At 46.6% G+C, this 14965-nt stretch overlaps 2 protein-coding genes across 2 annotated transcripts in view; one reads left to right on the forward strand and one right to left on the reverse strand.

The window, feature by feature from the left end:
• Window positions 1-7791: 7791 nt before the first annotated feature.
• On the reverse strand, window positions 7792-13013 carry LOC112813976 (uncharacterized). Its single transcript, XM_025859241.1, is given in 3 exon segments — window positions 7792-8443; window positions 12182-12486; window positions 12693-13013. Coding segments are annotated over 3 exon segments (1278 nt in total).
• Window positions 13014-13657: 644 nt separating this feature from the next.
• Window positions 13658-14965, forward strand: part of SOBP (sine oculis binding protein homolog) — a 159865-nt gene continuing 158557 nt past the window's right edge. The window contains exon 1 of the mRNA XM_025860511.2: window positions 13658-14058. Coding sequence (XP_025716296.1) covers window positions 13963-14058 — 96 coding nt within the window. The 5' untranslated portion in view covers window positions 13658-13962. The remainder of the gene's footprint in view (window positions 14059-14965) is intronic.

Raw genomic sequence — 14965 nt, forward strand, 5'->3', positions numbered from 1 at the left:
ACATTCTATTTCTTAGAAACAAGTCACTAAGTATAGCACATAATCAAGGGAAGGAGAATCTGGCTTTATTTTTCAAGGGAGAAGCATCAAAGAATTTATGGACATATTTAAAACCATCACAGTATGATAGGAAATCACTGGAACTTTTTAAGCAAAATCTGTTTTACATTTTTAAAGAGTTGGTCTGGTTGTTGTGAGGAGAATGGATTACACGGGGACAAGAGTGGAAGCAGGGAGCTCAAGTAGGTGGCAATTACTTGGTTTTGGCAACTGATAAACGGGCCCGAGATCAGGATGGGTGCAGTTGAATTGGAGAGCGGTGGTGAGATTCAGGAAATGTTTCAGAGGTTGAGCGGATAGGATGTGATAAGATATTGTCGGATCTAATGTTATTGGGTGTCACTTCCCCTTCACATCCTCAACCACGGCGCTTTCCCAAACTGACTGATCATCTGAATCCCTAAAGTGCTTTAAAAATATGAATTACTGGTCTTCACCTCTAGACCACCTACTTCAACAGGTCTAGGATGGGGAGATGATAAATCAAAACTGGAATCTACTGTTCCACTTACTCAATGAGCTAATTAGAAGTGTAATTATTATTTTTGTTGTTGTTTTGCTGAAAAGATAGTTATTATGCCATGGGCTCTATTATCCAAATACTCATTTCTTCACACATACACACCTTCCTCCTGTTTCATCAGGTACTAATTCTTATGGACTCTGTTTCTAAGGTAATTCTTTTTTTTCTTTACATTTTCTTTATTTATTTGACAGAGAGAGAGAGAGAGAGCACAAGCAGGGGGAGCAGCAGACAGAGGCAGAGGGAGAAGCAGACTCCCTGAAGAGCAAGGGGAGCTCCATGTGGGGCTCGATCCCAGGACCCTGGGATCATGACCTGAGCCAAAGGCAGACGCTTAACGACTGAGCCACCCAGGCACCTTGTTTCTAAGGTAACTCTTTGAAAGAATTTCTCCCAACCACTACTGCACCAACCTCAAAAATCATTTATTTCATCTTGAACTCCTGAAAATACATCCTATGTAATCTCTTACCTCTGGTCTCTCCTTCTGCCTTTCACCTGTTATCCAGATGACCTTCCTATCCCACACTTATGATCTTAGCACCTCCATATTAAAAAAGACTCAGTGGCTTCCTAAGATTCTCAGAAAGAAGTCCACACTCCTTTAGGATGGTATTTGAGACCACTGACAGTCTGGTCCTACCCTCCCTTTGGACTGACCTCATAGCTACCTTTAACACACTCATCCTAGGCACACCAAATTATACACTCTTCCCTGACCTCTCCTTTCATTTTCACGTCTTGACAACTTGCTTCATGTTGTTCTTTCTGTCTAGCATGCTGCTCTTGCTCCCATCCTCACCTGACAACATCCTGCTGGTCATCATTCAAGGCCCAACTCAGATGGTTGCCATCTCTGTCTCCCTCACCCAGAATTCGTTGTCTCTTTTTCTTAATTTCTGTCTCACTTTTAAAACCCCTTTATCAGGGCGCCTGGGTGGCTCAGTCATTAAGTGTCTGCCTTTGGCTCAGGTCATGATCCCAGGGTCCTGGGATCAAGCGCCTCATCGGGCTCCCTGTTCGGTGGGGAGCCTGCTTCTCCCTCTCCTACTCCCCCTGCTTTTGTTCCCTCTCTTGCTGTCTCTCTCTGTCAAATAAGTAGATAAAATCTTTGACAACAACAACAAAAACCCACAAAAAAACCCCTTTATCATTTATGTTTATGCTCACAGTGCCTAGTAGTGTGTGTGCCCTTAGTGGGCTCCAAAGAAAATGTTTACATGGATGGAATTTATTTCCTCCCCTTTACCCAACTTATGCAATGGAGACAACAAAAGGCAAACTGGCATCAGAAGTTTGGTTGATGAAATGTACATGGAACATCAACCCTGTGATCTGTACACATTTAGCACAGTCTATACCCATTGCACTTTACAACCACACCTGGTTGCATTAATAATTCCAAGGCATTGCAAAATCTTCACAATCCAAATATTTTATTAAGAATTCCAGTGACAAGGTCTGAAATATAAAAGTTTGTGGGACTTTTTAGAGGCTTAATCACATTTAGTTAGAAATTGAAATGAACAAGAACATTCCATTCCCTAAACATTCTAATTAATTGATGTTTAGCATATGGGTTACCAAATTTGTCTTTTCAAAGTTTGCATTTAGAGATTGCAAATAAATCTATTAGAATGAATTTCTAGGTCAGTCAGGTTTTGATTTGCAATATTTAATGTTTGCACAATTTCACCTATGCCTGACCTTTCAAAATTATTTTAACAGACCTACATTTACTTTCTTAATAGAATGATTTGCTACAAAGTGGCTACAGTGGGTAGTCTGGAAGGACACTGTAACATTCCTTTGGCTGTCAAAATCCATCCGTCCTTAGGTTTGAGGAAATTCACAGAATGTGATGTTGGGATATAGGACCTTATCTTCCTGTGGAAGCCAAAGAGTTTGAATCTCAGTCCCCCCACACCCTGGAATATGAAGCAGGCACCTCAATACCTGGCAGTAGACCCTCACACCCAGGCCTGTGCACCCCAAGATGAAGGAAGAACCTCCGGGGCAGCTCCTGGCAGAGGCAGAGATGGTGGGGTCTTACATAGTCTTCCTATGACCGGGCCTCCTAAGGCCCTGGGCTCCTGCCGCTTTTCCCAGCTTGTTCTCCCAGCCACTTGGGCTCTATGAATCCCCTTTTCCCCAATATTCTTTTTTTCTTTAGACAGAGTTCATTTTCATTCCTTGAAAGCAAGAATCCTCGCCAGTACCATTGGCGTTTCAAGGCAGAGAGAGTTCTAGACTCTGGAGTCAGACTGCTGGCCTACTCACTCCCATTGGCCCTCCATTTCCTCATCTGTAAAACAGGACCCAACCCAAATATTGTGTCAACTGTGTGAGGACTGAACACAATAATCTCTGTAAAGTATTTTGCACAGTCCCTAGTGAATAAAGAAGCATTCAATAAATAGTAGCTCTTGTATTACTAAATTCTTAGCAATTGTCCATGTGTCCAGGCCACAAAACTCTACTGCTCACCACATAAAAAGAACACCCCAGTGTGCACTCTGTGTTCAGTAATGCACTTCATTTTTTCCCATGCTGGGTTTTTGTTTTGTTTTGCTTTGTTTTCCAGTTTAGGACTTCAGGGCCTGCCCAGCCTGCACATCCTGGGACTTTCTTGGGGAGTACCTGGATCTTCTCTCTTCTGTCTGTCCCTGCCAGCTCGTCCTCACTTCGATGCTTTCAAAAGGAGACCAGCTGCACGAAAGACCCACCGACTTTACATGGGGAAGGGCAAAATGGCGTCAAAGACACAGTCCTTCTTAGCATGTGGCATACAAATTTAGTAGCTTTAACAGACTTACTTAAAAACACACACACACACACACACACACACACAGCCTACATCCCAAGACCTACTATGGAATCCTTAATTTACGGACTTCGCTTTTGATGAATTTTTTTTTCTTCCACTGAAATGTATAATGTCCTCTCATAGTTAAACTGAGGAATCTTTCCCATTCAACTTCCTCCCTCTGGGATGTAATAAAGAGATGACTTATGGCCAAACAGCACATTGCAGACAAATTTTCTGTGAAAGAAAAATGTTTTTTACTACATGTAATGTTTCTCAAAGGAGTTGGGTCAAAACACAGATATCAATCCTGTGTAACCATTTACTGAATACCATATTTGGTTTGAGAATATTAAAAAGTAGTATGCTATTTCTGAAAGGTTGAGTGTTTTGGTATAGCTGTTTTAATTTTTATGACAGCCATGTATAAATTAAAATAAAGATGAAATTAGGGGCGCCTGGGTGGCTCAGTTGGTTAAGCGACTGCCTTCGGCTCAGGTCATGATCCCGGAGTCCCGGGATCGAGTCCCGCATCGGGCTCCCGGCTCAGCGGGGAGCCTGCTTCTCCCTCTGACCTTCTCCCCTCTCATGCTGTTTCTCTCTCTCTCTCTCTCAAATAAATAAATAAAATCTTTAAAAAAAAAAAGATGAAATTAAAATTTACCTAGCTGCATGCTCTATTTTCCCAAGAAAAGGGGGTAAAAGGGCTGAGCAGAGAGGAGCAGAGTGCAGTGTAGGTGAAAGCATACCTCACTTGACCTGGCATCGGTGGATCGTGGACATTTATCCTTGATTGGCCACTTCCTAGTGTGACTCTGTGCTCACCCTCACTCTCCTAAGATGTGAAATGGGGACAATTATACTCTCAACCATGGTTGGGAGAGATAAATGACATATTGTTTGCAAAATACTTGGCTCGTAGCAGGAATCCACCACACAATAGTGGATGATATCACTCAACAGGACTGTCAGAGGTCTAATAAGTTTAAGGGCATTTGATTATTTGTCGAAAGGAAATATAGTATTATAAGTGTATGTTATTATCTATATAATTCAAATAAAGAGTTCTGATTTCATCCGTGGATATCGTTGAGGAAGGCAATGACAATTGAAGATAACTCAGATGCTAAGTTAGGTTTTATATGTACCAGAATTTTGACTAAATTTTGACTATTGAAAATGTTCTTAAGTTTTGGGGCACCTGGGGGACTCAGTTGGTTAAGTGCCTGCCTTCAGCTCAGGTCATGATCTCAGGGTCCTGGGATCGAGTCCTGCATCAGGCTCTCTGCTCCGCAGGGGAGTCAGCTTCTCCCTCTCCCTCTGTGCTCTCTCTCTTTCTCTCAAATAAATAAATAAATAAATAAATCTTTAAAAAAATGTTCTTAAATTTTTTAAGTTGGTCTTATTATGATATTAAGGCTATAACCCCAAAGAAACTATTATTGTTTGGACAATACTATTTAGATGTTAAATAATTGGGCAGATAATGCCCCAAATTTACTCCAGGAGTCAGAAAACTCCATTTGTAGAAATTGCTTAAAAGCAAATTTGAGTTACAGAATAAATATCTATGTGAATTTTAAGTATCAATGTAAAAACCCAAGGTATTTGCTACTTGTTTCTTTACTTTCTTTACTTCCGTGTAACTGAACTCAGTCTCTGTTTCATACAACAACTACTGTGCTAGAAGGCAGAAAACCTCCAGATAATCTAAGTTGATTTGGTCTTCTCTTTGCCCACCCCCTGGACTTTTCTCACTGGGCTAGCATCTGCATGGCAGGTGGGGGTAGGGTGGGTGGCATTTACTCCTCGGACATAGTCACTTCTCCAGCTGGCATCCTCTGAGAAGGAAGTCTTCATGGAATCTCTCATCCAACATTTTGGGTGCAGGACTACTCCGATTCTGCAGTCTCTCAGAGTCACACCTGCTCCATTCTTAGCCTCACGTGAAACACACATTATGGCGGGTGGAGAGTATTTATGGCTACCCCAGGACCTTCTGCTCAGGCTTCTTCATTCCACTGTGCCTATCCTCACTGCACTTACCTGCTCTGTGTTGGGCTGATTTGTTCTATAAGGCTTGCTGCTGTTTCAGGCTCTGCCTTGAAGGGAGGGAGACACGAGTCATCTCTGCTTTCAGCCCTCTGCCTTCATATTCCCCCAAACCTAGCAAGTGTTCCAGTTTCTCCCATTCCCCAGGGCACTGGGACCTGGTTGGGAATCTACAGTAAGGTTCCTTCCATCATCTAAGCGTCTTTGCTCCTTCTTTATCCCAACCACACAGAATTGTGGTCTCTTTCTGATTTGGAAAAACTTCCCTTGGCTTGTCAATTTTTTTTTTTCTAAAGCTACTTTTTATGGCATAAACTTTTAATCTAAATCCTTCAGGTCATTGGGTCTTGACACTCAAAATCTAGACTTTTGAAACTCGGAAAAAGTTTTCTCTCAAACTCTCTTTTCTGCTTTGAATTTCACAATTCCATTTTAAGTCTCAAAAGTCATGGATAACTAAGTCATATTTTTCTGTGAATTTATCTCATAGCATCCTTACTCTGAAGCAATGGATGCCAAATGAATGAATAAGTGCATGGGATAGAAAGGAAGTAGCAAGTATAAACAAAACAAAGCATTTCTTAATACATCAAAATATTATCTCACCACAAATGGAAGCTGCCTTAAACCTTGAGCTAGTTTCTTCTTAGTTGCCAGGCTTAAATTTGAGAGACTGACTGTACAAATATACAATGGCAAAGGCCATATGGCAATAGAACTCTGACCCATCACACTGGAAGCAACAAACCAGAGAAGCCAAATCGCCTCTGCCACCATCGGCCCAGAATGGTTGGGATTTGGACAATGACCCCCAGCTCTCCAATTCCTTACCGTACTTCCCCTTTCCAACTTGGGACCAACTAGAGAAAGCCCAATATGCTCCCCAAATTAATCACATAGGATGTCCTGCTTCCAGTTGGTCCCCACCTTCTGGTTAGCCCTCAGTTTCTCCATGCCAAAAGTCTTCAATCAGAATATACCTGAAGCCTTTTATTTTCCACTATAAAGCTCTCCCACCCGCATACCTGCCTTTGAGTCTCTGCCAAATGCAGGTGCTGGTGGCTGACTTCTGGCCCTAGATAAACAGGCTTTGCTTGTTTTCCTTTGGGTGATCTTCATTTATTTCCACTGGCTTTACTACACATAAAGCTGTTATATTCAGACATACACATTGATAGTGGAGCTTAACATTTCTTTTTGAGCATAGCGATGCTTGGAGTAAATAAATACGGGGCTTTGATCTCATTTTAATTCAGTGGATACAAATTAAAAATTATAACTCAAATTAATCTTTTCCTTGAATTGATAGGTAGTGGTATGCTTGCCTCAATGGGTACTGTTGAAATGTTCTTGAAAGTGTATATAAAAATCTCATTTTTATAAGTTAAAATTATAACATTCTAGCAAATTACTATTAAAAGGGACATGGGTGAGGGGCGCCTGGGTGGCTCAGTTGGTTAAGCATCTGCCTTCAGCTCAGGTCATGATCCCAGTGTCCTGGGATCGAGCCCAGCATCGGGCTCCCTGCTCGGCGGGAAGCCTGCTTCTCCCTCTCCCACTCCCCCTGCTTGTGTTCCCTCTCTCGCTGTGTCTCTGTCTGTCAAATAAATAAATAATTAAATCTTAAAAAAAATGGACATGGGTGTACATCATACTGAAAATGAAGAACACTGCTATTATGTAGGTGATTATTCCTCATGTGTCAGGTTTCCTTAAATTGTCACATAACTCTGTTCGTCTGTACATATAAACCTAAGGCTATTGTAAAACAATAATGATTCTCAAAAGAGCAGATAATACATATTTGTCCAGAGAAACTTGTGCAGTTTTATTTTTAGTTCATTTTAATAGGTAATATGTAGTTACAACAACAGTACTTCAAAATGTAACTTACTATTCTCATTTCACGTATGAGGAAATGAAGACTAAGGTAAAATCACTTGCTCAAGCCCTCACTAAAGAAATGAAGCCCCTTATTGTCCTGCAAAGAACCTTGAGTCTGTTTGAAGCTACTAGCTGAGGAACTTCTTATATACCTGTGACTGAAAAAAGACCCTCATTCTTCTGGGAAAGTCATGGTCTTCCCTTTGACAGCATGGCAAAGAGGACAAGAATGTTTTTGGAACAGCAAGGAGGAAGGGGATCCCCACTCAGGGGTGTGCCTGACTGTGTTAACCTGGTGTTTAATGGCAGAGCTACTGATGGCCAGATGACCCCTATATACAAATAACGGAGCCAGGAAGAAACTCAGGCCTTCCCACGCAAAGGAAGGTTTCTTGACCCTGTGCATCTGTCCACATTGTTTTTTGTGTGTGTGTGACAGGACAGACTTTATTGAGCCCTTCAGCCCCTAGTTCTCTTTCTCCCACACAGTCTTGGCTCCCCGGAGATGCCTGGTCCAGCCGGCAGCAATAAAACCCACTTTGTGGCCAGCAGGGGCATCCCCATGGATAGCAGAAGGTTTGCCGATGTGCTGGCGGTTGCCACCTCCAAAAGGATGCTCCACAGGGTTCACGGCCACACCCCGCACACGTGGCCAGCAATTCCTCTTTGCCTTATGCTTGTGGTAGGCACGGCCAGTCTTCAGAATGGGCTTGTCAATGTGGCCACCTCTAGCCACCACACCGACCACAGCTCTGTTGGCTGAAGAAATGACCTTCTTTGAGCCTGAGGGCAGCTTCACTCGGGTCTTCTTGGTCTCTGGGTTGTAGGAGATGACCGTGGCATAGTTTCCAGAGGCTCAAGCCAGCTTGCCCCAGTCACCAGGCTTCTCTTCCAGACAGCACACAATAGTGCCCTCGGGCATAGTGCCCACCCGGAGCACATTGCCTATGTTGAGCTGGCAGGTGTGGATGCCCTCGGCGGTAATGAACAGCTCCGTCCGCTTCTTAAACCTGTACAGATCCTGGAAGACGACCTTGGTAAGGGGTGCACCGCGGCCCGGATCGTGGATGATGTCCTTCACAATGCCCTTGATGTAGCAGACCTCAGAGCCTTGTAGCCTACTCCAGTTTCTCTATCACATTGTTCTTTTGTCATCTCTCTGTATCCAAAATTACCTTCTCTATTGCTTGTTTGCTTGCTTATTGTCCCCTCCCCAGGCTATAAGCTTTCTGAAATTTGAAAAATTACCTGTTGTGTTTGCCGCTAGATCCCAAGCACCCAGAACAGTGCCTGGAATATGGCAGGGCCTCAATATACATAGTTGTTGAATAAATGAATGAATAAGTCATGAATCCTAAGAGAGAATATGATGACACATATGTGCCTATTCCCTAGAAAAAAATCAACTGAATGTTTTATATATGATTTTAGGAGTTTCCAAAGCTCTGGAAGCTCACCTGTAGACCCCTGGTTAAAGTTCCTGCATTATAGTTAAGCTGTTTCATAATGTTCTTTTTTTGAAATTGATTTTGAATTTCCATTCTCTGAAATTAAACATGAGCATGAACTTTGAAAGCATGTTTTAGGTGGCATATAACAAATCACAGGCCCATTGCTGCTCATTGATTTTGAATAAAAAAGATCCCTGATATTTACATTAATTGATCCTAATGACCATATTTCATTCAATGAAGATGTCTTGTGGTATATGTTAAATGCTCCCCCATATCCAGTTCTCCTTTCCTGTGGGGAACATGGGAGAATTAAATTTCCCAGCTTCCCTAGCAGCTGGGCAGAATCATATGATTAACTCTAGTCAATGGATTGGAGGCAGAAGTGACATAAGACCCTGCCAGGCTGGAGCATTTAACTGCTGGTGAGAGATCCTGCAGGGTTCCATCTTCTTCTAGAGCCATGGCTGTGGAACCACATGGTGGCATGGAGGTGCGATGCCAAGACCTCACACGGAGGACAGTTGCTCTGGAGAGTCACACAGACCTTCAGGAGACTTTTGTGAGCAAGGAGTAGAAATGTTTGTTGCTTTAAGTCCTGAGATTTTCTAATTTGCCATTGCAGCTTAACCTAACATAACCAACTACACCACTGATTGGAGAATGTGCTATTATTTTATGGAGTATTGAGGGGTGGAAAAAGCTGTCATTCATAATTGTAAGAAATCATTGTAAGATATATTACAATCTCAGAGGTGTGAAAATGTAAAAAAAAATCCATGGGGCTTAGATTAGATAAAATTCAGATTATTAAAAGGGGCTCATTAAGTCAGGTTATCGTAGTATCAAGAACTCCGTAACTAGAGTTGGACAGAAAGTTACAGACTCAAATCCTGATACTTAGTAGCTTGTGACTTAATAACTTAGCTTGTGTAAGCCTTAGTTTCCTCATTTGTGAAATAGGGATAACAGTAAAAGGTGCCTCATAAGATTTTGTAAATATTAAATGAGGTAGTTTTTACAGTGTGTTCAGCATAGTAACTACCCCACATATTTTAGTCCCATATTTGGTTAGACCACAGAGCTTATTCAAGATGAGCATTAATTTCAAACAATATACAGTAAAGTCTCTTTGTAAGTTTGTTATTATGTCATACAAATCAATCAGCAAATATTTATTCATTCCTTACCAGGCATGAAGACTGGGCCTCTGAGTTAGGTGTTCTTAGAGACAACAAAGAAGCAGATCTAGAGGTTAAGAGCCCAAAGCACACCATCCTGGGGTTTTCCTATCTTCTCTCTGTTGTATTTTCCAGGTGAATTTGGTTTGAATGAATATCAAGAGAAGCCTTGAAGAGTAAAAGTCACAAAAATATACCTGAGAAATGTATGAAAAAGGTCATTCCTATACTTTTCTTGGTGACTGTCAGAGGTAGTAAAGGGAATATTGAAGACTATTTCTATGTCTAGGGCCTTGACTGGTGGTGTGTGTGTGTGTGTGTGTGTGTGTGTGTATGTGTGTGTGAACTGGTGGCTGGAACATAATGGTAAGTCATAGTAGGAAAGAGTGGCTTTTTTGAGATATAGGAGATTGTTCCTACCTACATAGGGTTATAGTCCAACAGACTGTATAAAATTATCAACAGAAAAAAAATAAAATTATCAACAGAACATTATTAGACTCATGATATGTCCAAATTCATAAAGCAGCAACTCTTGTTATAATTGTCTTCATATATAACACATTTGAAGAAACCTAAAACTTGCCATTAACAAGGTATAACAATCATTAGTTCTGAAGTTCATTCTGGACTAAAAGTTCCCTCACACATATTATATGGGCTTTCATTCTGTCACTGAAGATATGCATCATGGATTCTAGGACAACATTCTCACCTCAGTTTTTCTGGAGGACATATGACTGTGAAAGGACAGGTGGCTGATTAATATCACTATTTTTATTAAACGAGCCAGTGCAGAAGAAGAAATTTTCTTTAAAGGAAGTATAGCTGCCTCTAAATATAACTCTGGGCTACAGTTCACCTTTTCTGTTTATTCTTAACTTGTGAAACTGTATCTTAGGACTTCGGGTATATAACCTGTTATTTGATATCCAGTGAACAACAGTGAATCGACTGTAATATTTCTGGCACCAAAGGAAACAGAGGGGACTTAAATATGTTTCCAGAAGACAAAAAGCTTCCCTTTGTGTATACTTTACAACATATGTTTCCACCGGTTTAGAATATTCAAAAGTAAAAAAAAAAAAAAGTTTCTGACTACTTCTCATTAAAGACCAAGAGGACAAAACAGAAAACAAACTGCCTCCAACCCACATATTATCAGATGTTTTGGATGAAATTCAGAATGAAAAACCAAAAGACCCACTCTTCATCTCTTCCTACTGACAACAGCATTAGGATGCTATTCTTCACTGAGAAATACACCCACTTTCACACTTTGGGGGATCTTGTGTTATTGTTCTAGGAAAGGGGGGGAAGCGTGTTAGTGCAAACAGGACTGGGCTCCTCTCCTCATTCTTGCTGCCAGGGTCATTGTTGGTCATTTGTGGGCTACTACTGGCTTCAAGACTTCCCAGAGGACTTGGGTTCACACCTGTGTATACCTGGGTACATTTCCAGAGGTTGCCGGAAAAATCTTGAATAAAGGGACGCCTGTACCACAGAGCTCTCCCTAAAAACTCAGCAATCCTCCTCTCTTGACTTTTTCTGCCCCAGATAACCGCCCCAGGATCTTGAACATTTTTTCCGGGCAAATGTTTTGCTTGGACCTCTTGCAGGAGCAGAGTCTGATTCTGCCTCGTTCACTCTGGCCTCCTGGCTCGCCTGGGATCCAGCGAGCCAGGCAGAGTAGGGTGCGGCTCCCCCACCCCCTTCCCCGTCCCTCCACACAGGGAAGAAAAGAGGCGAGGGGAGGTGTTCAGCTTTCTTGGACACACTCCCAAGTATTTGTAATTTGGCATTTACGAAACAAAATAAAGCTAAGATGCAAAATAGCCACCTTGGAGGTGCCTAGTCCTCCCGAGTACGTCCCCAAATATCTCTAATTCGACGTTCAAGAAACAAAACAAGGCTAAAATTCAAATTAGGCAATGTGATACCCAGAATGAGCCTCATTTGACAGGCCAAACAGATTTTAATGGAAAGCTGACTCATATTCCCCAAACCGATTCATTCAATCTTTAAGTACTTAAAAAAATTGTGTAATTTTAAGTTCCACCACTGTTATAATGAACACTCCATAATATCAAGCAGTGGAACAATGGACACCCCCATATCGCATTGTGTCAGGTAATTACGAAGTGTCGCGGCGCGGGAAAGCGAAGAGGGGAACGTCAATGTGTCCCCTGCAGCGCGTACGTGCATCCAGGGCTGCGTATCTTACGGAAGCTTCATCAAACCGCTAACGCCAGTGCCTCCCAACCCAGAGAGCGACGAACGCAATCCGCGCTTGGCTGGCCCCAGGCGTGGACCGAGAGGGCCCAAGCGTAGGCGCGGGAGCTCAGGGGGAGCGATCACGGCTGGGGGAGAGCAGCCGGGCGCAGGGAAGTCGCGGTGAAGTGTCGCCGGGCGGTGTAGGGAGGGTCCCGTCGGGCGGGGCGAGGGCAGCCAGCTCCCGGAGGATGGAACCCTACGCGGGACCCTGCGCTCCCAGCAGCACCCAGTGCTTTTGAGGTTAAGCCCAGGGCACTGGAACAAGGGCGCGCACGGGGTCACAGGGTAAAGCTGTTACTTTGTAGTGAGACACTGTGTGTGTATGTGTGTGTGTGAAAGAGAGAGAGAGAGAGAGGAAGAGAGAGAGAGAACTGGAGGGAAAAGAAGGAAGAAAGAACAGGGGGCTGAGGGCCGAGATGTCCTACTTCTAAGTGGTTCATTGAGAGGCAAAGCGGTCTTGCCAGCGCAGTCGTAGCCCGCGCCGCGTTGGGGACCCGCAGAGCGGACGCAGGGACCTCTCCAGGGGGCCTCCCGCCTCCACGCGCCCTTAGGTGGCCCCCGGAGGGGAACACTGTCCTGGCAACTGTGGCGGGGGGGGGGGCGGTCAGGGCTGTGGTTTCCTTCCCGCAAGACCCCAGAGCTCGGATCCGCAGGCGTCGAGCGCAGTCTGCTTTCCCCGGGGCGGGGGTGGGGGGCTGGGGAGGAAATCGACCCTCTTGCAACTCGACCTCGGGTCCCCGTGCCCTCCCACCGCCCAACCTCCTCCCTTCACCCCCATTCATTTTTTACTCTCAGCAGCTTCTAGGACGGGCTCAAAAGCCAACTCCAGACCCACGCGAGCCCACATCACTGAGCTAAGGAGAACAGCTGGGGTCGGGGCGGCCCCGGGGGGCCGTCTTGCCGAGGTGGTAGCCGCGAGGGGCGCCGTGTCCCGCCGGTGCCCGCCGCGGATGAGCAAGCGGCCGCGAGCAGCCCCCGAAGCCGCGCAGCATCCGCGTATTCAGTGACGGTGGAAGCCACGCCCGCTCCGGAGCCGGGGGCCGTCCTAGCCCCCCCACCTTTCCCCCTCCCTCCCGCCCCCTCCCTGCCCTAGCTCTCCCCCGCCCCCTCCTCCCCGCGCCGTCCCCCGGCCCGCCCCCGGCTCGGCTCGCGGGAGGCGCTGGGCGCCGGGGCTGGCGCGCTCTCCCGGGCGCACACACACATCCACGCACGCACGCCCAGAGCAGCTCTCTCCGCGCCCGGCCCTCGTTCCCCTCGCCCATGCAGACGGACAGAGCGACGGAAGATGGCTGACGACTCCACGGGGCACCGAGGATGCAGCCCGGCGGCGGCGGCGGCGGCGGGAGCGGCAGAAGCAGCGGCGGCGGCAGGGGCAGCGGCGGCGGCGGCGGCGTTGGCGGCGGCGGCGGCAGCGGCAGCGGGAGCAGGAGCGGCGGCGGCGGCGGCATCCCCGAGACTCCTCGAGCTACCTTTCCCTCTGACAGCCACTGACGTTCTCCGCCGCTAGAAGAGACCCCGCTTCTCCGGCGCCCGCCTGCCCCCCCCCCCCCCCGCCCCCGCCCCAGCCCCCCCCCCACCCCCACCTCCGCCAGCATTGCCACCATCAGCACCACCTCCACCACCACCACCACCACCACCACCACCACCACCACCACCACCACCACCACCACCACCACCACTGCCGGCGGCGGCAGCAGCCATTTCATCTCCACAGAAACCAGACACAAAAACATGGCAGAAATGGAGAAAGAAGGGAGACCTCCGGAAAATAAAAGGAGCAGGAAACCGGCTCACCCAGTGAAAAGAGAGATCAATGAGGAAATGAAGGTATTTTTGGACTTCGGGGCTGGAGAGACTGAGCTCTTTCTTCCTCCCGCTCCCTTTGGGCCGTTGTAAGGATTTGGGGGGCACGGGGAGCGCTTGTCAGTTTCTGTAGGATGCCCAGAAAGCCTCAGCTCCTCCTCCAGGTGCAAAACCGAGGCCAACTCGCGGGCTGCATCCCCGAGATTTGCCTACCTCCGATTTGATGGGGGGGGGGGGGGGGGGCGGCCGGGAAACCACATACTATTTAACCTTATAAACCCCAGGTTGGCACAGGCGCGTTTCAGTGGGGGGGGACCGGGGGCCCAAGTGGCGGGTGGACATGGTGAGGAGGCTTTCCTAGTCGGCGGTGTAGTTTTTCCCCCTTTCTTTGGGAACCATTCCTCGGATGCCTCCAAAGTTAAGGAGCTGCCGGGCCGCGGAACCCCGGGAGCGCTCGATTCCACCCTTCCCTCCAGTTCATCTCCCCGCTCCTCGATCCCGCTTCCCCCCAACTAGCCAGCTGCGATGGTGTGAAGAGGCTGTCAGTGTCCCGGCAAGTGCGGCCCCAGCGGTATGGGGCTGGGTACCGTTTTGACCGCCGGCTCGCCCTGCCCGCCCCTGTCCGCTCCTCTCCCTCGGCTGCCTCCGCCTCCCTCTCGCCTTGGCGTGCTCCACTTCACAGTTGAGCAGACCCGGGCTAGCCCGGCTGAGAGATAACTGTCTGAGGGGCGGCCTTCCAGAGCGCCTGCCCATTGTTCGGAAAGGCCAGCCCGGAGTCCTTTCGGCGAGGCTGGGCTCCCCGCCAGGCCAGCGGTGCTCCAGAGGTGGTGAGCGCAGCAGCCTGGCGCTCCAGCTGTTCGCGTTGGAGCGATTGCACAAGAGTACCGCTCAGCTCCGGACCCCCCCCACCCCCCCCCATCAAATCGGAGTT

The sequence above is a fragment of the Callorhinus ursinus genome, unplaced genomic scaffold (genome assembly GCF_003265705.2).
Source record: "Callorhinus ursinus isolate GAN/ISIS: 27379988/994484 unplaced genomic scaffold, GSC_fseal_2.0 scaffold6, whole genome shotgun sequence".
Lineage (NCBI taxonomy): Eukaryota > Metazoa > Chordata > Mammalia > Carnivora > Otariidae > Callorhinus > Callorhinus ursinus.